Below are 19,318 nucleotides of genomic sequence, written 5' to 3'. Positions count from 1 at the left end.
TTTTCATGGGATATTCACTAGAGTTGGGTCCGAGTCCACCTTTGTCGAGTACGAGTCAAGACCAAGTCCTTAAACATCAAGTCCGAGTCCAAGTCCGAGTCCAAAAGGGTCCGAGTTGGACTCAAGTCCGAGTTCTTAAAGGCCGAGTCCAAGTCGAGTCCGCCCGAGTCCATAAAGTAATTAAATTGAAAAAAGATACAAAATTTGTATTGTAAATGGTTACTTTCTTTTAATACTTTAACCTTTCAACCCATTTAACCAATGGCAATATAAATATGTAATAAAAATTTCTCTATTGCATCTTGTCATTGCCATTGAACATTTTTATTCTATGTCAACTTGTTTCCTATCAAAACTGATTTCAAAGAAAAGAAAGGGATATAGAGGTATCTTCTTTTTACCAGATGTCATGCAAATAAATTCTCTATGATTTTCGTAAGCAAAACAAATTATTGCTGACTTTGAGGACATCGTGCTAGCCACGCATTGATGTGTGTGATGTGTTTGTCTGCAAGTATGATGCCACTGGCTGCTGCCTGCCAGTGTGTTGCAGTAAAATAACAGGAGGGGAGACGGTCCCATACACACTGCATATTAATTTGGTTGCCACTTCACCTTTTAATGCTTAATCCTGTTCTGTACACACACACTTCAGTAATTTACGGTATTTACGTACAAAAAAGCCGAGGACCTGGCAACACTGCAAGACCGCGCGCTGTGAAGCAGCCTCACAAAAGAAGCGTGTACAATTAGGGCTGTGACGATAACCGCGTCACCGCATCACCGCAGTAATGAGATGCCAACCGCGGTGCTGAGTTCATCATCGTCATCACCGCACTTTTTTATATTTTCTTTATTTTGCTGGTGAAAGTTACAGAAGTCATATGGTGTATGATATGAACTATACACAAAAGTCATTGTTAATCATAATTTACTGTCTTCCATCCTGTGTTCAAGGGTTCTAGAGAAAAAACTGCTTTCCGCACAAGGGGGAGGGACGGTGCATTAAACATATATAGGGGTTTATTATGTGCGCATGTCTTATAATTGTTATTTAATTACTTAGTTTCAGTACTTAAATACACACAATAGCCTACTGTCACGGGCGCAATCTTCTTAAACATGAAGCCATTACTTTAAGCGCGTCATGCCCAGGTGCTCTGATATTTATTGCAATCCATGGAACTGTACCAACTCACTCACTGCGCGAATAACAAAATCTCAAGTGCAAGGAAATCTCACAGCCACGCGCATTACATTATTCAGGTGCAAGAAGGTCACCGGGCAGCACGAAATGCGCGTTGGTACTGATAATAATAGCATAATTATTTAAAACTATAATGGTCAAACATGCCAACTATAGTTATGAAGGCTAGCGCGGTCGGCTGTAGACCTATATGTCTGACTATCGTAGCGAGGAAATGCCACTATCTTAAATCACATCTTGTGATGATTAACTATCTTGTGGCGTTTGTCGGACTTGGGAGCACCAAACATACCTTTAGTAAAGCATAAAACTTCAGCCCAGCAACGACAGTTGGAAATCTCCAAGACTTTTGCGAGAGGAGCAAAGTACCAGAGTGACATCAGTCAGGCAGGTGAGGGCTTACTGACCGCGTGACCCGTTAATGCTGTAAACTAATTTCTCCAGCTCGGGATCAAAAAAGTTTTATTATCTTCTTGATTATGTAAATGGACAGCAGTAATTTAAAGCATTGATTGGAGTATCCATAAGTTTTGCGCAGTTATTTACGGGATGATGATGCAATACGTTATTTCGTTTCGTATCTGCTTTGAAAAATTATAATTAAACATATTAACTATAGTAACATGAAATAGCATTTATTTTCGTTTCTTTTGAGTTTAATATGAATTATGGAACAGTTTTTGTCATTGTTTGTAACCCATTTTATTGTGCAATAAATTATTTAACGGTCAACCCGTTGCGTTTGGAGGAGTGCGTTATATCCACGGAGTGTTACCCGAAAAACACTCTAAAAATGTCTAAAGAAATTGGAATCAAGGTTTTGCTTACAGGAAACAATGTTAAGCTCGACATGTTCTTTCTAGTTTTTTTCAGGTTGCTATTGTATGAAATGTATTGTACAAAATGGGTTATAAACGATGACAAAAAATTATATAATTATTATATATATTATATATAAAAATATATATATGTATTGCTATATATATATATATATATATATATATATATATATATATATATATATATATATATATATTATACCTATGGAAATAAATATTATTTTATGTTGTTATTGCTAATATAATTTGTTGTTTTAATAATAAATAAGAAGACGTTTCCGATGCTTTGCGGGGGTGGGGGGTTGTGCTTTTGGGCTTTGGGGGTTACTGTTGTGCGGTTAACCGCATAACCGCATGATTTTTTTTATGCTTCACCGCGGTGAGAAAATATCCTAACCGTCACAGCCCTATGTACAATACACAACGCCCGGACGGAGGTTCATTGCAAAACACAATGCTGTTAGATTATTTTGGTCAAAGCTGTGATTGATAAGCACGCGAGACGGCAGAACGTTGCTATGGTTATTTCTGTGTCAATCATCACATTTTCGGGAGTGAGTCTTGTTCCATACAGACATGAAACGAACATTTAGGGGATTCACTCCCGCATTTAAATGCGGTTGTCACTCTCGAAAGTTTGCAGTGTGTACGAGACGAGACATTAATTAATTTCTCATCTCAGGTTTATGCTGTTTTTAATGTTGCACATGACGTGGACTCGACTGTACTCGGGATATTTTCCGAGTCCAAAATGTCCAAGTCCGTGTCAAGTCCGAGTACAAATTCACCCGAGTGCGTGAGAAGTCCGAGTTCATTCAAAATTGGACTCAAGTCCGGACTCGAGTCCACATTCGAGTACCCCAACTCTAATATTCACACATCTGAAACAGACTGGATTCGATTCGCGATCGTTATATACACACAAATGTAAGAAGTCACGTTTATATTCTGCATGTTGTCATCTTCTGTTACAAAATACTACATTTATGATGCTAGAGCATCTGTATCTCAAAACATAGACCATAGATTGATGCTAATCCCGTAAATTATACCTTTTGTATGTATAGTAATGTTTATATTATTAATGTTTGTAGACAGTAGGCTATATAGATATTTTTTGCAGGCTAGATAGTTTGCTTTATTTTACAATTCTACATGAACTAAGTAATAGTGCTTTGCCAAACTAAAAGTGTTTTGCCAAGCTAACCAAGACCGGGCCTTACCGTTACGGCGTTTCCGACGAGCCTAATGTACCCCCGAGTCTCTTATCACTTTCCCAATATACGATCCGGACCTCCCGCTAGCTTCTAGCAATTAGCACGTGGTCCACAAGCAGTATACATCCCCCGCCAGGTCTAAATTTCTGTAATTTGCGGAAAATAATGTGTTTGAAAATGTTTTATAACGGGAATATGTTAGCGTTGTCCAGGGCAAAATGAGTGTATTGTTGAGACTGCTACATCACATCATAATTTACTCTGGAATCATTATGTGTTATGAGTTTCTTCTCATGGAGTGTACTTATTAGTGATACTTTTTTGCTTGATTTGTTTGTTGGCAATACATAAACCGTTAATAATAATATATGATATATAAAAATAATAATACAGTACTGTACTGCTCATGTACATACAAAGATGGGTAACAATCTTTTCCTACAAGCTATTTCGATCAAACAACTTTTGAGACATGTTAGGTCTCATACACATTGTGGACCTGGTCAGCTGTTTCTCAGTATTCAAGCATTGAAAGATACTAAAGAATACAATGTTTATTAAAAAGTAAGGAATTAAGAATAATTTATGAAGGGCCAGTGAATTATTCGAAAATAATGCAGACTCAAGTTGGTAATGCAGCAATGTGAAGCGGAGCGTGTGCATTATTTTCAAATAATTCAAAGACTGGAGTCCATTATTCTGCTTATAACGTGGTTACCACAGACATTGCTCTGGAAGTTATTTTAAAACATTTGACAGTTTAGCTGTGCGTTTATCTAAAAATAATGCATACCCATGAAACATATCAGAATAAAGCATTCAACAGCCCTGTGGTATAACTTGTAATCATTTATAGGATGTGAATATACAATTTTAAAAGTTAAAATGTCCACAATGGAGTTATTGTCCGCAAAAATGCTAAATTTAGTGTCAGTGGTTTGGAAAGTGATTGTCCTTATGTTGCACTGGAGTATGAGTCAATCCATACGAACTTGTATCATGTGCACTTTTCATGTTTTCTGTTCCCATTTGTTTCTGTATGTTCTTCTTCTTGTTGTTGGTCTTGTTCTTCTTCTTCTTTTTTCTTCTTCTTTCTCTTTCTTTTATCAGCAGTTTGCATTTAACAGTTTATAATTGCCAGTTCTTGGGTTCCTTATCACTTGGGTTTATAATTAGTTTAAGTAAATCCTCTATTGATTCCATAGTTAATGATTGTGTCCTCTTTAGTTCCATTGGTTTCAGATTATAATCAATAAAGTTTCTTCTTTACCCTGTGCTTGGGTGTTTGATGAAGACTGTATATCTTGTTGCTTGGAAAGTTCATGACAAGTTTGAGAACAACTTCTGTCCTTTACTTTGTGTTGGTTTTAGACTCGATTGCCCCTGTCGTTTTAAAGAATAGTGCAACAACGAGTCTCGTCCATTTGTTGAGATGCGCAGGCGATCAGCTGAGGCTCGCGGTGCAAAGCAAACAGCGAGTATAAACAAAGCTTTAAGGGTGAGAAATCACACCTCAGCCCCTCTAGAGAGGACATCAGTCTTTTTGTCTTGTTCTTAGACGCTGTAGCTTTTGATAATTTATTACTGACACTTTGCATGACGTGCATGATGTACATTCCACAGATTGTGATTTTATGGGGTTTTATGGTGGCTTTAAATGGTAAGTTGGAAAAAATCTGCATTTTTTAATATACATTTTGTGATATTATCATGTCTCATTGAGAAAGTAAATAGCAGGCCAGAAAAGTATTGAGACCCTTTTAAATTTTTCACTCCGTTTCATTGCAGCCATTTGCTAAAATCAAAAAAGTTCATTTTATTTCTCATTAATGTACACTTAGCATTCAGCACCCCATCTTGACAGAAAAAAGACATGTAGAAATGTTTGCAAATTTATTAAAAAAGAAAAACTGAAATATCACATTGTCATAAGTATTCAGACCATTTGCTCAGTATTGAGTAGAAGCACCCTTTGAGCTAGTACAGCCATGAGTCTTCTTGAGAATGAAGCAACAAGTTTTTTCACACCTGGATTTGGGGATCCTCTGCCAATCTTCCTATCAGATCCTTTCCAGTACCGTCAGGTTGGATGGTGAACGTTTGAGGTCTTTCCAGAGATGCTTAATTGGTTTTAAGTCAAGAATGGTGACAGAGATGTTCAGAAGCCACTTTTTTTGTTATTTTAGCTGTTTGCTTACTATCATTGTCTTGTTGGAAGGTAAACCTTCGGCCCAGTCTGAGGTCCAGAGCACTTTCCTTCAATTGCAACCGGTCGTCCAGCTGAACACCCCCATAGCATGATGCTGCCACCACCATGTTTCACTTTTGGGATTGTATTGGGCAGGTGATGAGCAGTGCCTGGTTTTCGCCACACATACCGCTTATAGAATTAACACCAAAAAGTTAATCAGACTGGAGGATCTTATTTCTATAGTCTATGAGTCCTTTGTGTGTTTTTTGGCAAACTCTATGCAGGCTTGCATATGTCTTGCACTGAAGAGAGGCTTCTGTCGGGACCATTTGCCATAGAGCCCCGACTGATGGAGGGCTGCAGTGATAGTTGACTTTCTGGAACTTTCACCCATCACCCTACTGCATCTCTGGAGCTCAGCCACAGGGATCTCTGGGTTTTTCATTACCTTTCACCAAGGCTGTTCTCCAACGATTGCTCAGTTTGGCTGGAGGGCAAGGTCTAGGAAGAGTTCTGGTCGTCCCAAACTTCTTCCATTTAAAGATTATGAAGGCCACTGAGCGCTTAGGAACCTTGTGTACTGCAGAAATTATTTTGTAACCTTGGCCAGATCCATGCCGTGCCACAATTCTGTGAGCCTTTCTCAATGTCAAGGAAGGATCCCCGGGAGCCAGAATTTCGAGAATGCTATGTCATCGACATCTGTCGAAGGACTGATCCAATGTCAAGGATCCTCGGAATTGCAACCAAGGACTGAGTCCTTCATTCGAAAAATATCCCATATACTGGAAAGGATGCATATGTGTATCCTTTGCACTCTTCGCGCTCTCAAATCACCCACAATCCTATGCGCGCATGCAGCGCCGAAAGCACACATTTTAAAGGCATTCTATGCAGTTTGACGTTTTTGTCAAACAGCGACCCCTAGCGTCGCTGGGGAAAACTTGCAACTGTCGTAATTTCGCACCCCCACTCTGTACGTACCTGTAAGGATTGTGTTGGGCGTGAATATGCAGAGATGGACTCCGAAGATAATGACCAGGTAATGTTTCACAATTTCATACAAATATTAGGCTACTGCATGTCTACTAAACTACAGATGATGGTAATTGGATAATAAGAAGTTTTTTTTTAATTGTAATGTAAACATTACAAAATGCATTGACAAAGTTAATTGTGTACGTTGCATTTTTTCATAACATTGGCCATTATGTCATACTTGTTTATTGCTATTTATCATCATGGTTTGCAATCTGTGCATGTTTACACTATTTACAACCTCTAGGTATATTTATGTACTGATAATTATAATCGCAGGAATCCGCGTCGTCAGCCTCGTCTGATGTCCCTCAGGCGATTGGGGTCAAATCGAAGCAATATAAACCTCCGCGGAGGAGGCAATCGAAAGGGGCGAAGGGTGCAAAAATTCTCGACCCTGAGGAGCAGTCGAGGCTGCAGGAGCTGCGGTCAAGACGTGCAGCTGAAATGAAGGTTTATTATTGCTCAAGATGTCATTTTAGATAAATTTATCTTTTATCTTTCCCCCACTATATATATTTGTGTGTGTGTGTGTGTAGAAATACCCCAATATATATATATTTATATGCCCTACCCCCAATATATATACATTATATATATATTATACACACACACCCACACACACACACACACACACACACACAGACAGACAGACAGACAGACGTGTGTATATATGATATAACGAATTGTTTTGCATTGTAGGTAAAACTGCAATCGCTTGAGTATGACCAGAAAGACAAGCTGTTGAATTCTATACTCACAAGATTGCCAGGTCTCATGTTCGATGTCATGGCCATGCTTGAGATACCACATAGCCCTGACCCTGTCGGAGATGTCCTGCATTGGTGCACTTGCACCAATTGTAGAGAAATGACCACAGACCTGGAAAGGCTTTGTTGTAAGCAGACACCAGCTAATTGCATAAGCAACTCCGCACATATGGAGTTCTATGTGTTGGATGAGGGTGTGTTACGGCTGGCCCGTGCGGCCTGGAATGACATTTTTGCGGTTGATGACAGCCAGGAGCCAGGTGTTGAACAGCGTCAGTACAGACATGCTGCCTACAGACAGTATGTGCTGTGGCAGCATGGCCGCCTGGGTGTGGGCAACAGAGTTGTCATACCCAGCTGTTGTGTATGGAAGGTCCGAATCAAGTTCCCTGACCCAAGAGGCCAATACACTGGATTCCGGGTGCGCCGCCTTGAATAGTTTTTTTTTATTATCCATTTGTAAATAGTTATATAGGTATTTCTAAACAGCATGTTATTTTATAAACATTTGGGAATTGTATGTTTGGTTCTCTGTTACCTCAGCATTTGTGCACTTTACTTTTATTTATTTTAACTTATTTTGTTTTTGCATATAAATAAAGAATTTTTATGAAAAGTTCAATATTATCCATCATTTATTACAAATATTTACAAGAACAAGATTACAGTACAACAGTCACTGTGGAGGAATGTCTCCTCTTTCAATGTGGTCCTGCACAAGTTCTGCAGTGGGTGGTGGCGGTACAGCAGCAAGCAAACCCATGCGCCTTGGGTCATCGGACCTGAGCATCTGTTTGCGGGGAAGGCCTCTCCCACTTCGAATTCTTCTCCCCAGAATGGCCTTCTGAAGGTCTTGTATGTAGCTATACTGCTTCTTTTCCTTTGTGGTGTAGACACTCCAGATTTTTGATTTTTTGTTGAAGTATCTTCTATATCTGTACAGGAAGTGTCGATTTTAGTATAGTCATTTTCAAAATGTTTGGTAAGATCCACTCAAAGTGCAGTAGTAACAGTAAATACTTACATTTTGTGTCCATCCTTGTTACGGGCTGGCAGGCGATGATTGTGGTTATTGTAATCTAAGGCGGCAAGCAAAACTCGCGTCTTGTATACAGGTGGGCTGTAGGCGAAGCGCTTTGCCGCATACATTAGAATATGATTTTGGAAGCTTTCCAAATCAGATGTGGTCCTATCGGGGAGGCACACATTAGTAACATTTCTTATCACAATGGTCATAAAGGCTAAATCTGTTTGGCACTACTTTCAGCCTGCACTCTTCAAACAATTACCAAAATGTGTTACACACCCACACATCTACCAATAATGTGAATGAAATGGAATATGGCTATGTATAAGTGTAGTTAGAGTATGTATATTAGTAAATAAATACATTAGCAACTTTTGTTTTGTGCATGTATAATTTCATGACATTAGATGCATACCTAAAGTTTATGAACTTCTTCACCTGGCTCAACCAGCGCTTGTCAAGCACAATCGCTGTAAGTGCCTGATGAGCTGCTGAACCTGTAATTACATATCAGAGTGAGGAAAATTCACAATCTAAGATCAAATCAAAATCAAGCGGCTACAATCATTCAAACCTTGCTGGATCCATGGCTTGTTTTGGCTTCCTTCATCCAGAGGCTCATGTTCACAGCATCCAGTTGCCCATGAATGTTGGTTGCGGACATGGTGCAAGACTCCATGCCACATCATCTGCATAAATGGACCACCCCAAATTACATAAAGCTAGAAGCTTCACCTTTCTGCATGCCCAAAGTAATAGTTTTTACAGTGACATTACAAAAACTTATAAAATACCTTGAACTGCTCCTCTGTCAATGCTTGTTTGCAGCAATACCAAAAGTGGTTCACGATGTCCTTCATCCAAACCAGAATTGAATTCTGATTTTTTATGGTGCCAGCCTGATCACACAATACAAAGCTATGGTTAAAATATTGCTCTAAAATATTACCATACTAAGACAGTATGGCCAGTCAATATATGCAATCTTAAATCTTCAGGTTCATTGATTAGTTGTAGAATACTGAATAAATTTAGATGATTGCATACCCGTCGTAACTTCTTTCCAAGATTTTTGGCAGCATGCCATATGTCGAGTGAGTGTTGAATGCCTTTGTAGCGTCCACGTTCAGGATCTGTAACAATAAACACAGCATTTCTAATAAAATCAATATCAGAAGAAAATAAAAATCAATGACTCTAGACAACATATCAAAGAAGTTATTCTTACTAAGCAAGGCAGATATTTGTGGGTGGGCATCTGTAACAACTTCTCTGACAGGAATTTCCTTGATTAGTGCATCCATGGTCCTGATGAAGCACTCCTTCTCCATAATCACGGAATTCCTTTTTGTTTCTCGCTTGTCTACGGTGACAATGTGCACAATGTCTCTTGACTCTTGCTCAAGAGTTGTGTAAGTGCAGTATTGTGCACAGTGTCCTAGTAAAAAGTAAAAAAATAATAATTTTTAGTTCACAATTCAGCTATCAGCATTTGGACTTTATGGATCATTTGCTCACAAACACAAAGTACCTGGAGAGTCCATTCTGCCATCACCTATTGAATAGAGCAAAAATACATCCATTAGAATAATGATTGTATTTAGATGTGATTGTGTTAAAAATTCATATACATTCAATGGTGGTTAACAAATATGCTACACCTTACCTAGGACAACGACATGTTCTTCCTGACGCAACCTGTCTATGATGTTTGCCCTATTTTTTTCCCAAAATTCCTGGACAGGATCAATACAATAAGCGTCTTGATTTCGGAAGAAAGTCCCCTCAGCAACCACTGCCATTTTCATAAATTGAAAGAGGAGGGCAATCTTCCTGTAGTTGTTGCCAGACAGAAGAATATTGGTAGCCAGCATGAAGTCACCCCCTTGCATGCCGAACTTCAAAACTGGCTGTGAGTTCCATTTCCACAGAGTGTGTCCAAAGGGGCATAACTGCATTGTGATATATATATAAAAAATATTTAAAAAGATAAATAAATAAAAAAATTGCCCCCACTTGGACATAGTCTTCTCAAATGTGTAGAAAAACTTTAATATAAAAAACCCACAAATGCATAAGTACTGTAAAGGACATAATATATTGCTTGGTGACACCAACAATAAATAAGCTGTACGTAAATGTTATAACAACTCTACTGGTTACAAACAGTTTACTCGCTCTTCTACCCTGCATGCATGTACATCTTATCTTACCCATTCCAAAATGACTCCAGTCCCCCGAGGTTTCAGGGTCACCCGAAATGGCGGTTCACCATGGCATGCTACACCAGACATACTGTCTATGTAGTTGCACTTCTGTAGTGGTAGCATCAAGTACATGGCAAGCTGATGGAGGTTGTTGTTGTAGGTGATGTTGGCACTTTTTCCCACCAGATCATCCTCACAGAGAACTCGTTCTTGTTCAGGAATGTATTCCAGTTCAGGGGGATTGGGTGTTGCTACATCAAGCACAGCTTCATCTAAACTTATTTCAGCAAGATCATTTGTGTTGACACGACCAGTTCTGTGTATATAAGCAGAGTATATGGACATTGATTACACAAACCAGATGGTAGAAATCAAGTGACAATGAAAGAACTGTATAGTTGTGAGAATGAACATAGCATTAGTTGAACCCAAAATGTAACTACTACGTGAAATGTACCGTAACTGTAGGAAAGGAACAAAATCCTCATCCGAGCTATAGTCATCCTTCCAGTCCTTGTGAGAAGGATCAACCCAACAATCATCCATTTCGATGCTGTTCAAGAGATACACAGATGAACATCAGACTGAAAGGACATGTCAGTAGAAGGCAAATTACCAGTACAGCACAGTACTTACAAGCTGTTCCTCAAGTCATTGGCATCCCCCTCATCTGTAGAGTCATGTTCTTCAGCAATGCTCAGAGAACGCATGCTGCAATTAGAGATAAAATTATTTTTTATTTCAATTATATGTCAAACAAATGCTGTTCATTTGAACGTCCTATTCATCAAAGGATCCTGATAAACAAACCTGTACAAATGACAGACCAACAACTAATTTCATTGATAATAATAATAAAGGTTTATATAATTCCTATTATATCCTCATATATATATGAATGAGAAATACATGGAGATATATATGAAATCAAACCTGGTTTCCAAAACACCACCCTCTTCTGTCTCTGTGACTAATGGCTGGACACCAGTTTCAGGGAAATTTTCATCTCTAATTCAAAAGATAAATGAATAGTTTACAATGTGTGCTTTGTATTCCTGAATTATTAGGATTGAGCAGAAAAACATACCGATCACATTCTGACTCCTCTGTTATACTTGACACGGGTGGCTTTGGTGGTCTTTTGTGTCCTTTGCTGGGTGTAGACATTACGACCCGATCCTGGTAGCTAATAAAAGGTCAAGATCGGTATTTTCTCAATCAACAAACTTTTAGTCAGCTAAAGTTTGTAAACGCACAGTACACACACACACACACACACACACAGACACGCCATAAGAAATCATAATTAGACAAATGACTAGGTACACATCACAACACAACACTTGAGTTTAGATGGCAAAAAAAAAACATGTAAGAGAAACGAGTGTTTGTTAGCAAGTCTGCTAAATGCTCTTATGATCGTAAGCTAGCTAGACCCATGTCGAAATTATTTTACTGGTCTAATTATCAACACTGGATGAATGAACAGCATAGTAAAAAAATACACACTACAAGCAAGCGCAACCACATACAACATAGACCGCAAACAAATTTACAAATAAGAGATTTACTTACTTGTCCATCAACAAGATCGCCAGATCAGCATCCCTTTTGCATCCAGTGCTGTCTTTTAGCTCACGCCAACGACTAAAAGCCTGGCCGAGTGGGACTCTTGTCCGGTTCCTAACTCGGTCAGATTCTCTTTTTCGCTTTCTACTCTCTTCCGAACGGGTTTTCTTAGCTGTTTCCATCATCAAGCATCACGTCTCAAGTACGCGCGTGAAGTTGTTGTTATAGGCTTGTGCGACTTCATGCAGGAACCGACAGCCGGATTACGTCAAAGTTCCGTCTCGGATCATTCTCGCGGTAATTTTACGTCATCCGACTGCCGGTTCTTGCAGCGCTGCACGAAGCCGAACAGGCCTAACGTGTGTGACGTCGTTGCCGTAAAGCAAGTCGTGATTCTCGCGAGATTTGTCAGGGGCGGTTCTTTCAAGCTTGCATTGGTGGTTTTGCTAGCGGCGTCCTCCCCGAGCTTCAACAGGAGGATGATTCGCCATACTATGACTTCGTTTACCATCGAAATGACTTTGAAGCTGTTATATTAAGGTAAAATAACTGCATAGTGTGTCTTTAACTGACGTGATGACGCAATGACGTTCACTTGCTTGCCTGTTCCATTTACTTGTTCTCCAAATTCTAAAGAGGAGCCTCGCCTAACCTCTGAAGGAAGTGACTTGGAAAGACCAGTCCTGCCAAGAAAGTATCCTTGACATTGAAAAACAGCCTGTGTCTGAGCTCCTTGGGCAGTTCCTTCGACCTCATGATTCTCATTTGCTCTGACATGCACTGTGAGCTGTAAGGTCTTATGTAGACAGGTGTGTGCCTTTCCTAATCAAGTCCAATCAGATTAATTAAACAGACAAGGAGATCAGTGAGTACATAACGGTTACCGTAGTTGCAACACGCATTTGAAAAAGCGAGGCGCTAGAGAGCACTATTCGTTTGAATGCAAAATACAATTTCACCACCAGATGGGGGGAAATCCTACTTATTGTCCCTTTAATGATAGATAAAAACTTTTTTGATTTTAGCAAATGGCTGCAATAAAACAAAGAGGGACAAATTTAAAGGGGTCTGAATACTTTCCGTACCCACTGTAAACATTAACTAATTTATTAAAATAATATATAGTAGAATAAACCAGCTAAATCAGCATATTTTTATCAGCATAATATTAGTTGTTTTTGAATAATTATTGTAGGCTATTTATTATTTACTGGCAGTTTCTATAAAAGTTTTTACTGGATGGATGTGTGGATAGAGATCATGGGTGCATGACATGCGCCACATCCACATTCACCTCTGTTGCTTGGATTATGGTTAAAACTAAATGTTTAGTAGAAATTTACTGCATTTATACCAACTATTATGGCAACCCCTTACTGCACAAATTATGCCGGTCTTTCTGGATTTCATAATAAACATTAACTAGCCAGTCAAAACAGCACACTCTGCATTATTCGCTGATTATAGTGGATTATTTAGCTGATTTCACACTGAAAACAAATTCTGCCGCTCTTCTTTTTCCACTCAGTGGGTGTAACCGCAGTCACTTTCGCCGAAGGTGACGTCACTTGCATACTCTCTATTTTTAAAACTCCACTACAGTAGTTTTTATATTTTTCCCAACTTGTTATTTACTTATGACATTTATATTTTTAAATGAATCCCTTTATTGTTGCTGAATTATTTGTACTGTGAGCTGTTTATATTTCACACAACAGAAACGTTTGTGGTTGACATGACTGCGTGAAGTGTCCGATTTGCTCTTTTTTCACTCCTCCCCCTGCAGCAGCCTGCTATAGTCAAATATCAGGCGAGGCAAGCCGCATCTCAAACAAGCCTGATGACTCGTTCCCGTTTCACGGTGAACCGAGGTTACGAAAGTAACGGTCGGGTCGACGATTTCACGCGCAACCTGCTGATGTTCCCATAGTGTTCTTTCATGACAAAAGGGAACCATACATTCCTTTTAGGAAAATTATAAATTAATATGGCAGAAAAATCCCCTGTCCTGGTAACAGAGACGTGCACAGACATTTTGAGGGGCAGGGGCTCAAGTGAAATAAAGGGCACTTCTCATTATTATGTATATTTTTTTCTTTTTTTTTAACAAAAAGTATATATATTAACACAATTTTGACTTCCTTTTTAAAAAAAATATTTAAAAAGTTAATTAATTTTATCTTCCTCAAACTCACGCAATTGTTTAATTTTCAAAAGATGTCTACAAAATAATCAGTTCACACAGACACCATGGTCTCCTTAGTAGTCTAGGTTTATAGAGCAGCAAAGGAAGCCATTACACAATGTGCATGTTTTGAAAACTTTAAATTACACATTAATTACAAATTTGTTAAAATGCTAAAAACAAAGTTGTGACTGCTGAGTTAGCGCTACATGCTAATAAATGCTATATCATATGCTAGCGTTTAGCTGATTAGTTGTTAGTTGTTACTCAAAATGTATTTTTGTCTGATAAGGGCTCAAAATATAAGGTCTGTTTACTAATGTGAGCTTCTGGCATGAGCCTCAGAGCAGAGCTCAACATTATTATTTATGACCCTTTTGTCAGAATCCTGCCGGATCCTGTTGGTATTTAGATCTAGTTTAGCATGGCAGGGTTCTGACAGTACATATGTTCTATGTGGGAAATGTGTGGTTGTAGTATTGGTTTATTCCGACCACGCATTTCCCGGGTCTCGTCACTTTTTCCCCGATCCCTTACTCGTGATTATTTTCAGCTGTATGTAATTTACTTTCTCCCTATTTAAGAGTCCTTGTGTTTGTTGTCCAGTGCACGTTCGTCTTGTTTCATGCCTTGTCCCATGCTTGTTTCTTGCCCTGTCGGTTCCAGTAAGTTTTGTGTATATTTAAGTCTTGATCTGTTTTGTGTTTGAAAAGTTTAATGTTAGTATTGTTAGTTTAGTGTCAGTTTCGTGTAGTGCTGTTGCCCTTGTCTTGTTTTGCCCCCTCGTGGGTTTTGTTTTCCTGTTTTTTCCCCTGTTTTTGTAATAAATTCCTTTTTTATTACGTCCGCATCTGGGTTCGTGTTTTGTGTATCCGATTCCTGACAGAACGAACGTGCCAGAAAAGAACCCAGCGGACATGTTCACCGGTACTCGCCTGGCGAGACGGGGAAAGGGTTGCCGCCCCGCATACGAGTCGGGTTACGAGTTTTTTGACCCGCTCGTATGCGGACCCGAGGTCAACACCAGGCGGAACCCGAACCGTACCGCCGAACCCCATCGACTCTCGTCCATCCGAGAGGGAAGGACCGTTGGGATGTGGGGGTTCGGCGACCCTGAACTCTCTCCTCCGGCTCCAGAGAGCCGCTCCCCGCCTCTGTCCCTTCGAGGGAAGCGTGAGAGGAGGATCTCCTGGGAGTCTTCATCTGGGGGGTCCTCCTCCGACTTAAGAGCACCACCTCATCCACTTTCTGCTCCGCGACCTCGAAGGAAGAACAGGAGGAAGGGGGATCTTACCCAGCCACCAAAGCCGTCGACGCAGCCGCCAGAGCGCCCAGAGCCGTCGACGCAGCCGCCAGAGTGCCCAGAGCCGTCGACGCAGCCGCCAGAGCGTCCAGAGCGCCCAGAGCCGTCGACGCAGCCGCCAGAGCGCCCAGAGCCGTCGACGCAGCCGCCAGAGCGTCCAGAGCGCCCAGAGGCTTCGACGCAGACGCCAGCGCAACCCCAGCCATGTGCGCAGCCAGCGCAACCCCAGCCGTGTGCGCCGCCCGCGCAACCCCAGCCGTGTGCGCAGCCAGCGCAACCCCAGCCGTGTGCGCAGCCAGCGCAACCCCAGCCGTGTGCGCAGCCAGCGCAACCCCAGCCGTGTGCGCAGCCAGCGCAACCCCAGCCGTGTGCGCAGCCAGCGCAACCCCAGCCGTGTGCGCAGCCAGCGCAACCCCAGCCGTGTGCGCAGCCAGCGCAACCCCAGCCGTGGCCGCAACCAGCGCAACCCCAGCCAGATTTTGCAATTTTTGGCCATGAACATTCCAGGACTTTCCCCAAGTTCACCCTGACTCCTTTCCCACCCTCCCACCCTGGACCAACCCCTATGAACTTTTGTGTTCCCCCACCCCCCCTCCCTTGTTTATTATTTTTATTGTCTCACCCCAATCCCACTGTTGTTATTGCCTGTTTGCCCTTGTTAGTCTTTGTTATGTTTTCATGGATCATGTCGTGTATGCAGTCTGTCTTGTCCCATGTTTAGTGTTCCCCCTTCGAAGGCGTCTAGTAGCCGCCTTTTGGAGGGGGGCGTACTGTCAGAATCCTGCCGGATCCTGTTGGTATTTAGATCTAGTTTTGCATGGCAGGGTTCTGACAGGACATATGTTCTATGTGGGAAATGTGTGGTTGTAGTATTGGTTTATTCCGACCACGCATTTCCCGGGTCTCGTCACTTTTTCCCCGATCCCTTACTCGTGATTATTTTCAGCTGTATGTAATTTACTTTCTCCCTATTTAAGAGTCCTTGTGTTTGTTGTCCAGTGCACGTTCGTCTTGTTTCATGCCTTGTCCCATGCTTGTTTCTTGCCCTGTCGGTTCCAGTAAGTTTTGTGTATATTTAAGTCTTGATCTGTTTTGTGTTTGAAAAGTTTAATGTTAGTATTGTTAGTTTAGTGTCAGTTTCGTGTAGTGCTGTTGCCCTTGTCTTGTTTTGCCCCCTCGTGGGTTTTGTTTTCCTGTTTTTTCCCCTGTTTTTGTAATAAATTCCTTTTTTTATTACGTCCGCATCTGGGTTCGTGTTTTGTGTATCCGATTCCTGACACCTTTAGGGCAAAAATAGACCATTTAATTAAAATGTCAAATTCTAGGGTTGTAAATAAACATGTAAAAACGTTTCTGGATATTTTTTGCACTTAATAAAGCAACATACCTTCTATGTAATTGTCAAAGAACAATTTAACATATTATGACAACACATCCTATGGCACCTTTAATCTTAGGTTTCATATTTATTAGGGTTACACATGTCAGAAACAACAAATATAGATACGGCCTATTTTATTTGTATTTTATATTTTACTTTTTTGTGATGTCAGTGAAAATTCAGACTGGGCAAGTAAAATCCTGAACCATCAGATTTCTTCCCAATCTACTCCAGCACTCCACTATATAACACATTATACTTATTTAACAGCCATTACAAAAAACGCAAACAAAAAAGCTTACTACTGCAGTTAGCAATTATTTTATTGTTTGTGCTTTATTATTTTATGAGCAGTCTGTTTAAACTACATACACTATACTGTTACACGTTTGCAACTCTTCAGGTTAATATGGGATTGCCGTGGAAAACAATGTCCCTGAATCGTTATGTGTAACAACGTGTCCTATATTTTGTGCATAAAACTGTTAATATAAGAATGCTTTCTTCCTCACAGCACAGAAACAGCTCTTCTACGAGTGTATAATGATATCTTACTAACTGTTGATACTGGTGTTTCTGCTATTTTATTTTTATTAGATCTGAGTGCAGCATTTGATACCATTGACCACAATATATTGATCTCCCGTCTTGAGAGTTATGTTGGGATACATGGAGTAGCCCTTCAGTGGTTCAAATCTTATCTGTCAAACAGGACTTTTATTGTACAAATAGGGGAATCTTTCTCCTCTAAAGGTCATGTTAAATATGGGGTCCCTCAAGGATCTGTCCTTGCTCCATTGCTCTTCTCTATTTACATGCTGCCTCTGGGGTTGATTTTTAGAAAATATAATGTATCTTTCCATTGCTATGCGGATGATACACAGTTTTACTTACCTTTTAATTATGTGAAATCTGCTGCTACTGAGTGTCTTGAGGAAATGAAGGTTTGGATGTCTCACAACTTTTTAAACCTAAACGAAAATAAGTCTGAAATCATTGTTTTTGGGCAGAGTGACAAAGTAAATTTGGGACCACTGGAATTGTATAACAAACCAGTGGTAAGAAATTTGGGTGTCTACTTTGACAATGCTTTTAAGTTCGACAAGCAAATAAATGCTGTCGTAAAATCTTGTTTTTTTCATCTGAGACTCCTAGCAAAGGCCAAATCCTTTTTATCTTCTAGAGATCTGGAGAAAACTATTCATTCATTTATTTTTTCTCGACTAGAGTACTGCAATTCACTTTATATAGGAGTAAGTCAGTCAGCGTTATCACGACTGCAGGCTGTTCAAAATGCAGCAGCCAGGATGTTGACTGGCACACGAAAACATGACCATATCACCCCTATTCTTTGCTCTCTTAGCTGGCTGCCTGTACATTTTCAGATTGAGTATAAAATCTTAGTGATGGTTTTTAAATCTCTAAATGGGCTGGCACCCTCTTATCTTTCTGACCTTTTAAAGCACCACAATCCCACTAGATCCCTTAGGTCCTCTGATAAGCTGCTTCTCTCTGTCCCCAGGTCTCGACTAAAACTTAGAGGGGACCGGGCTTTCTCGGTCATTGGTCCGAAACTGTGGAATTCTTTACCTTACCAAACTAGGGCTGTAAAGTCAGTGTCTGTTTTCAAAAAGGAGTTAAAATCCTATTTATTATCTAAAGCCTTTACCTCCTCTTGAAACCTTTTTTAGTGCAGTATTGTCTTTTACACATCATGTTTAACATTTTATAATCTTAAATTATACATTTATTTATTTTTTATTTATATTTGTTATTGTTTTTCTTTCCTTAAAATGTATTGATGATGACATTCTTAAAATTGCCTTTGTACAGCACTTTGGACAGCGCCACGCTGTAATTTGTGTGCTCTATAAATAAATAAACTAAACTAAACTCACACACTTACCGGTAGCTGCCTGCATAATCATGCACATGATCGCGTCTCGTTCAGGCTGAGCTTTTGCGCTTGAAGCCCGAATGATGCAGCACGAGTGTAGACAAACCAATCATAAAGCGAAGTAAGTTGGAGAGGCGGGACTAAGGAAAGGTAAAGCCAATCATATTAGGGATGTGAATTTTGGAGGCGGGACTCATCTGTTAACCGTTTGTGTGCCACAAATAGCGCTATTTTTCTTTATATAAGAGTTTAAATCTCATTAAAATGATTCCTGAATAAATTCATGTTAAATTAAATAAGCAACAAGTAAAAAAAACAAGAAACAGACAGACATCAGTTGTTATATGAATAAAGATCATATTATTATTATTTTTTTTTAAAGGCACCCCAGAAAAAAAGGGCACTTTCTCTCCAGGAATAAAAAGGGCAGGTGCTCAAGCCCCCTTTGATGTCTATGTGTGCACGTGCCTGCCTGGTAACATTGACC

At 40.0% G+C, this 19,318-nt stretch overlaps 1 protein-coding gene and 1 pseudogene across 1 annotated transcript; both read right to left on the bottom strand.

The window, feature by feature from the left end:
• Positions 1-5,521: 5,521 nt before the first annotated feature.
• LOC141282512 (uncharacterized) lies at positions 5,522-6,537 on the bottom strand (annotated as a pseudogene).
• Positions 6,538-7,896: 1,359 nt separating this feature from the next.
• On the bottom strand, positions 7,897-12,505 carry LOC135771250 (uncharacterized). The gene is made up of 15 exons (XM_065281428.2): positions 12,072-12,505; positions 11,584-11,682; positions 11,430-11,504; positions 11,133-11,207; positions 10,954-11,049; positions 10,503-10,812; positions 9,956-10,241; positions 9,821-9,844; positions 9,518-9,727; positions 9,337-9,422; positions 9,084-9,188; positions 8,864-8,978; positions 8,705-8,786; positions 8,287-8,451; positions 7,897-8,197 (listed from the first exon to the last, which is right to left on the bottom strand). The coding sequence occupies exons 1-15, from the start codon at positions 12,248-12,250 to the stop codon at positions 7,939-7,941; spliced, it is 2,166 nt and encodes a 721-aa protein (XP_065137500.1). The 5' UTR covers positions 12,251-12,505; the 3' UTR covers positions 7,897-7,938.
• Positions 12,506-19,318: the final 6,813 nt, after the last annotated feature.

The sequence above is a fragment of the Paramisgurnus dabryanus genome, chromosome 8, assembly GCF_030506205.2.
Source record: "Paramisgurnus dabryanus chromosome 8, PD_genome_1.1, whole genome shotgun sequence".
Classification (NCBI taxonomy): Eukaryota; Metazoa; Chordata; class Actinopteri; order Cypriniformes; family Cobitidae; genus Paramisgurnus; species Paramisgurnus dabryanus.
This window is presented reverse-complemented; position numbering and strand designations above follow the sequence as displayed.

What these genes read in the sequence shown, in the direction of transcription:
- LOC135771250 (XM_065281428.2), bottom strand. Translation starts at nt 12,250, where the DNA reads ATGATGGAAACAGCTAAGAAAACCCGTTCGGAAGAGAGTAGAAAGCGA. An exon ending in TTGGAAAGAAGTTACGACGG is followed by an intron (nt 9,189 to 9,336) that starts GTATGCAATCAT and finishes TTGTGTGATCAG; the next exon opens with GCTGGCACCATAAAAAATCA. An exon ending in CAAGCCATGGATCCAGCAAG is followed by an intron (nt 8,787 to 8,863) that starts GTTTGAATGATT and finishes ATGTAATTACAG; the next exon opens with GTTCAGCAGCTCATCAGGCA.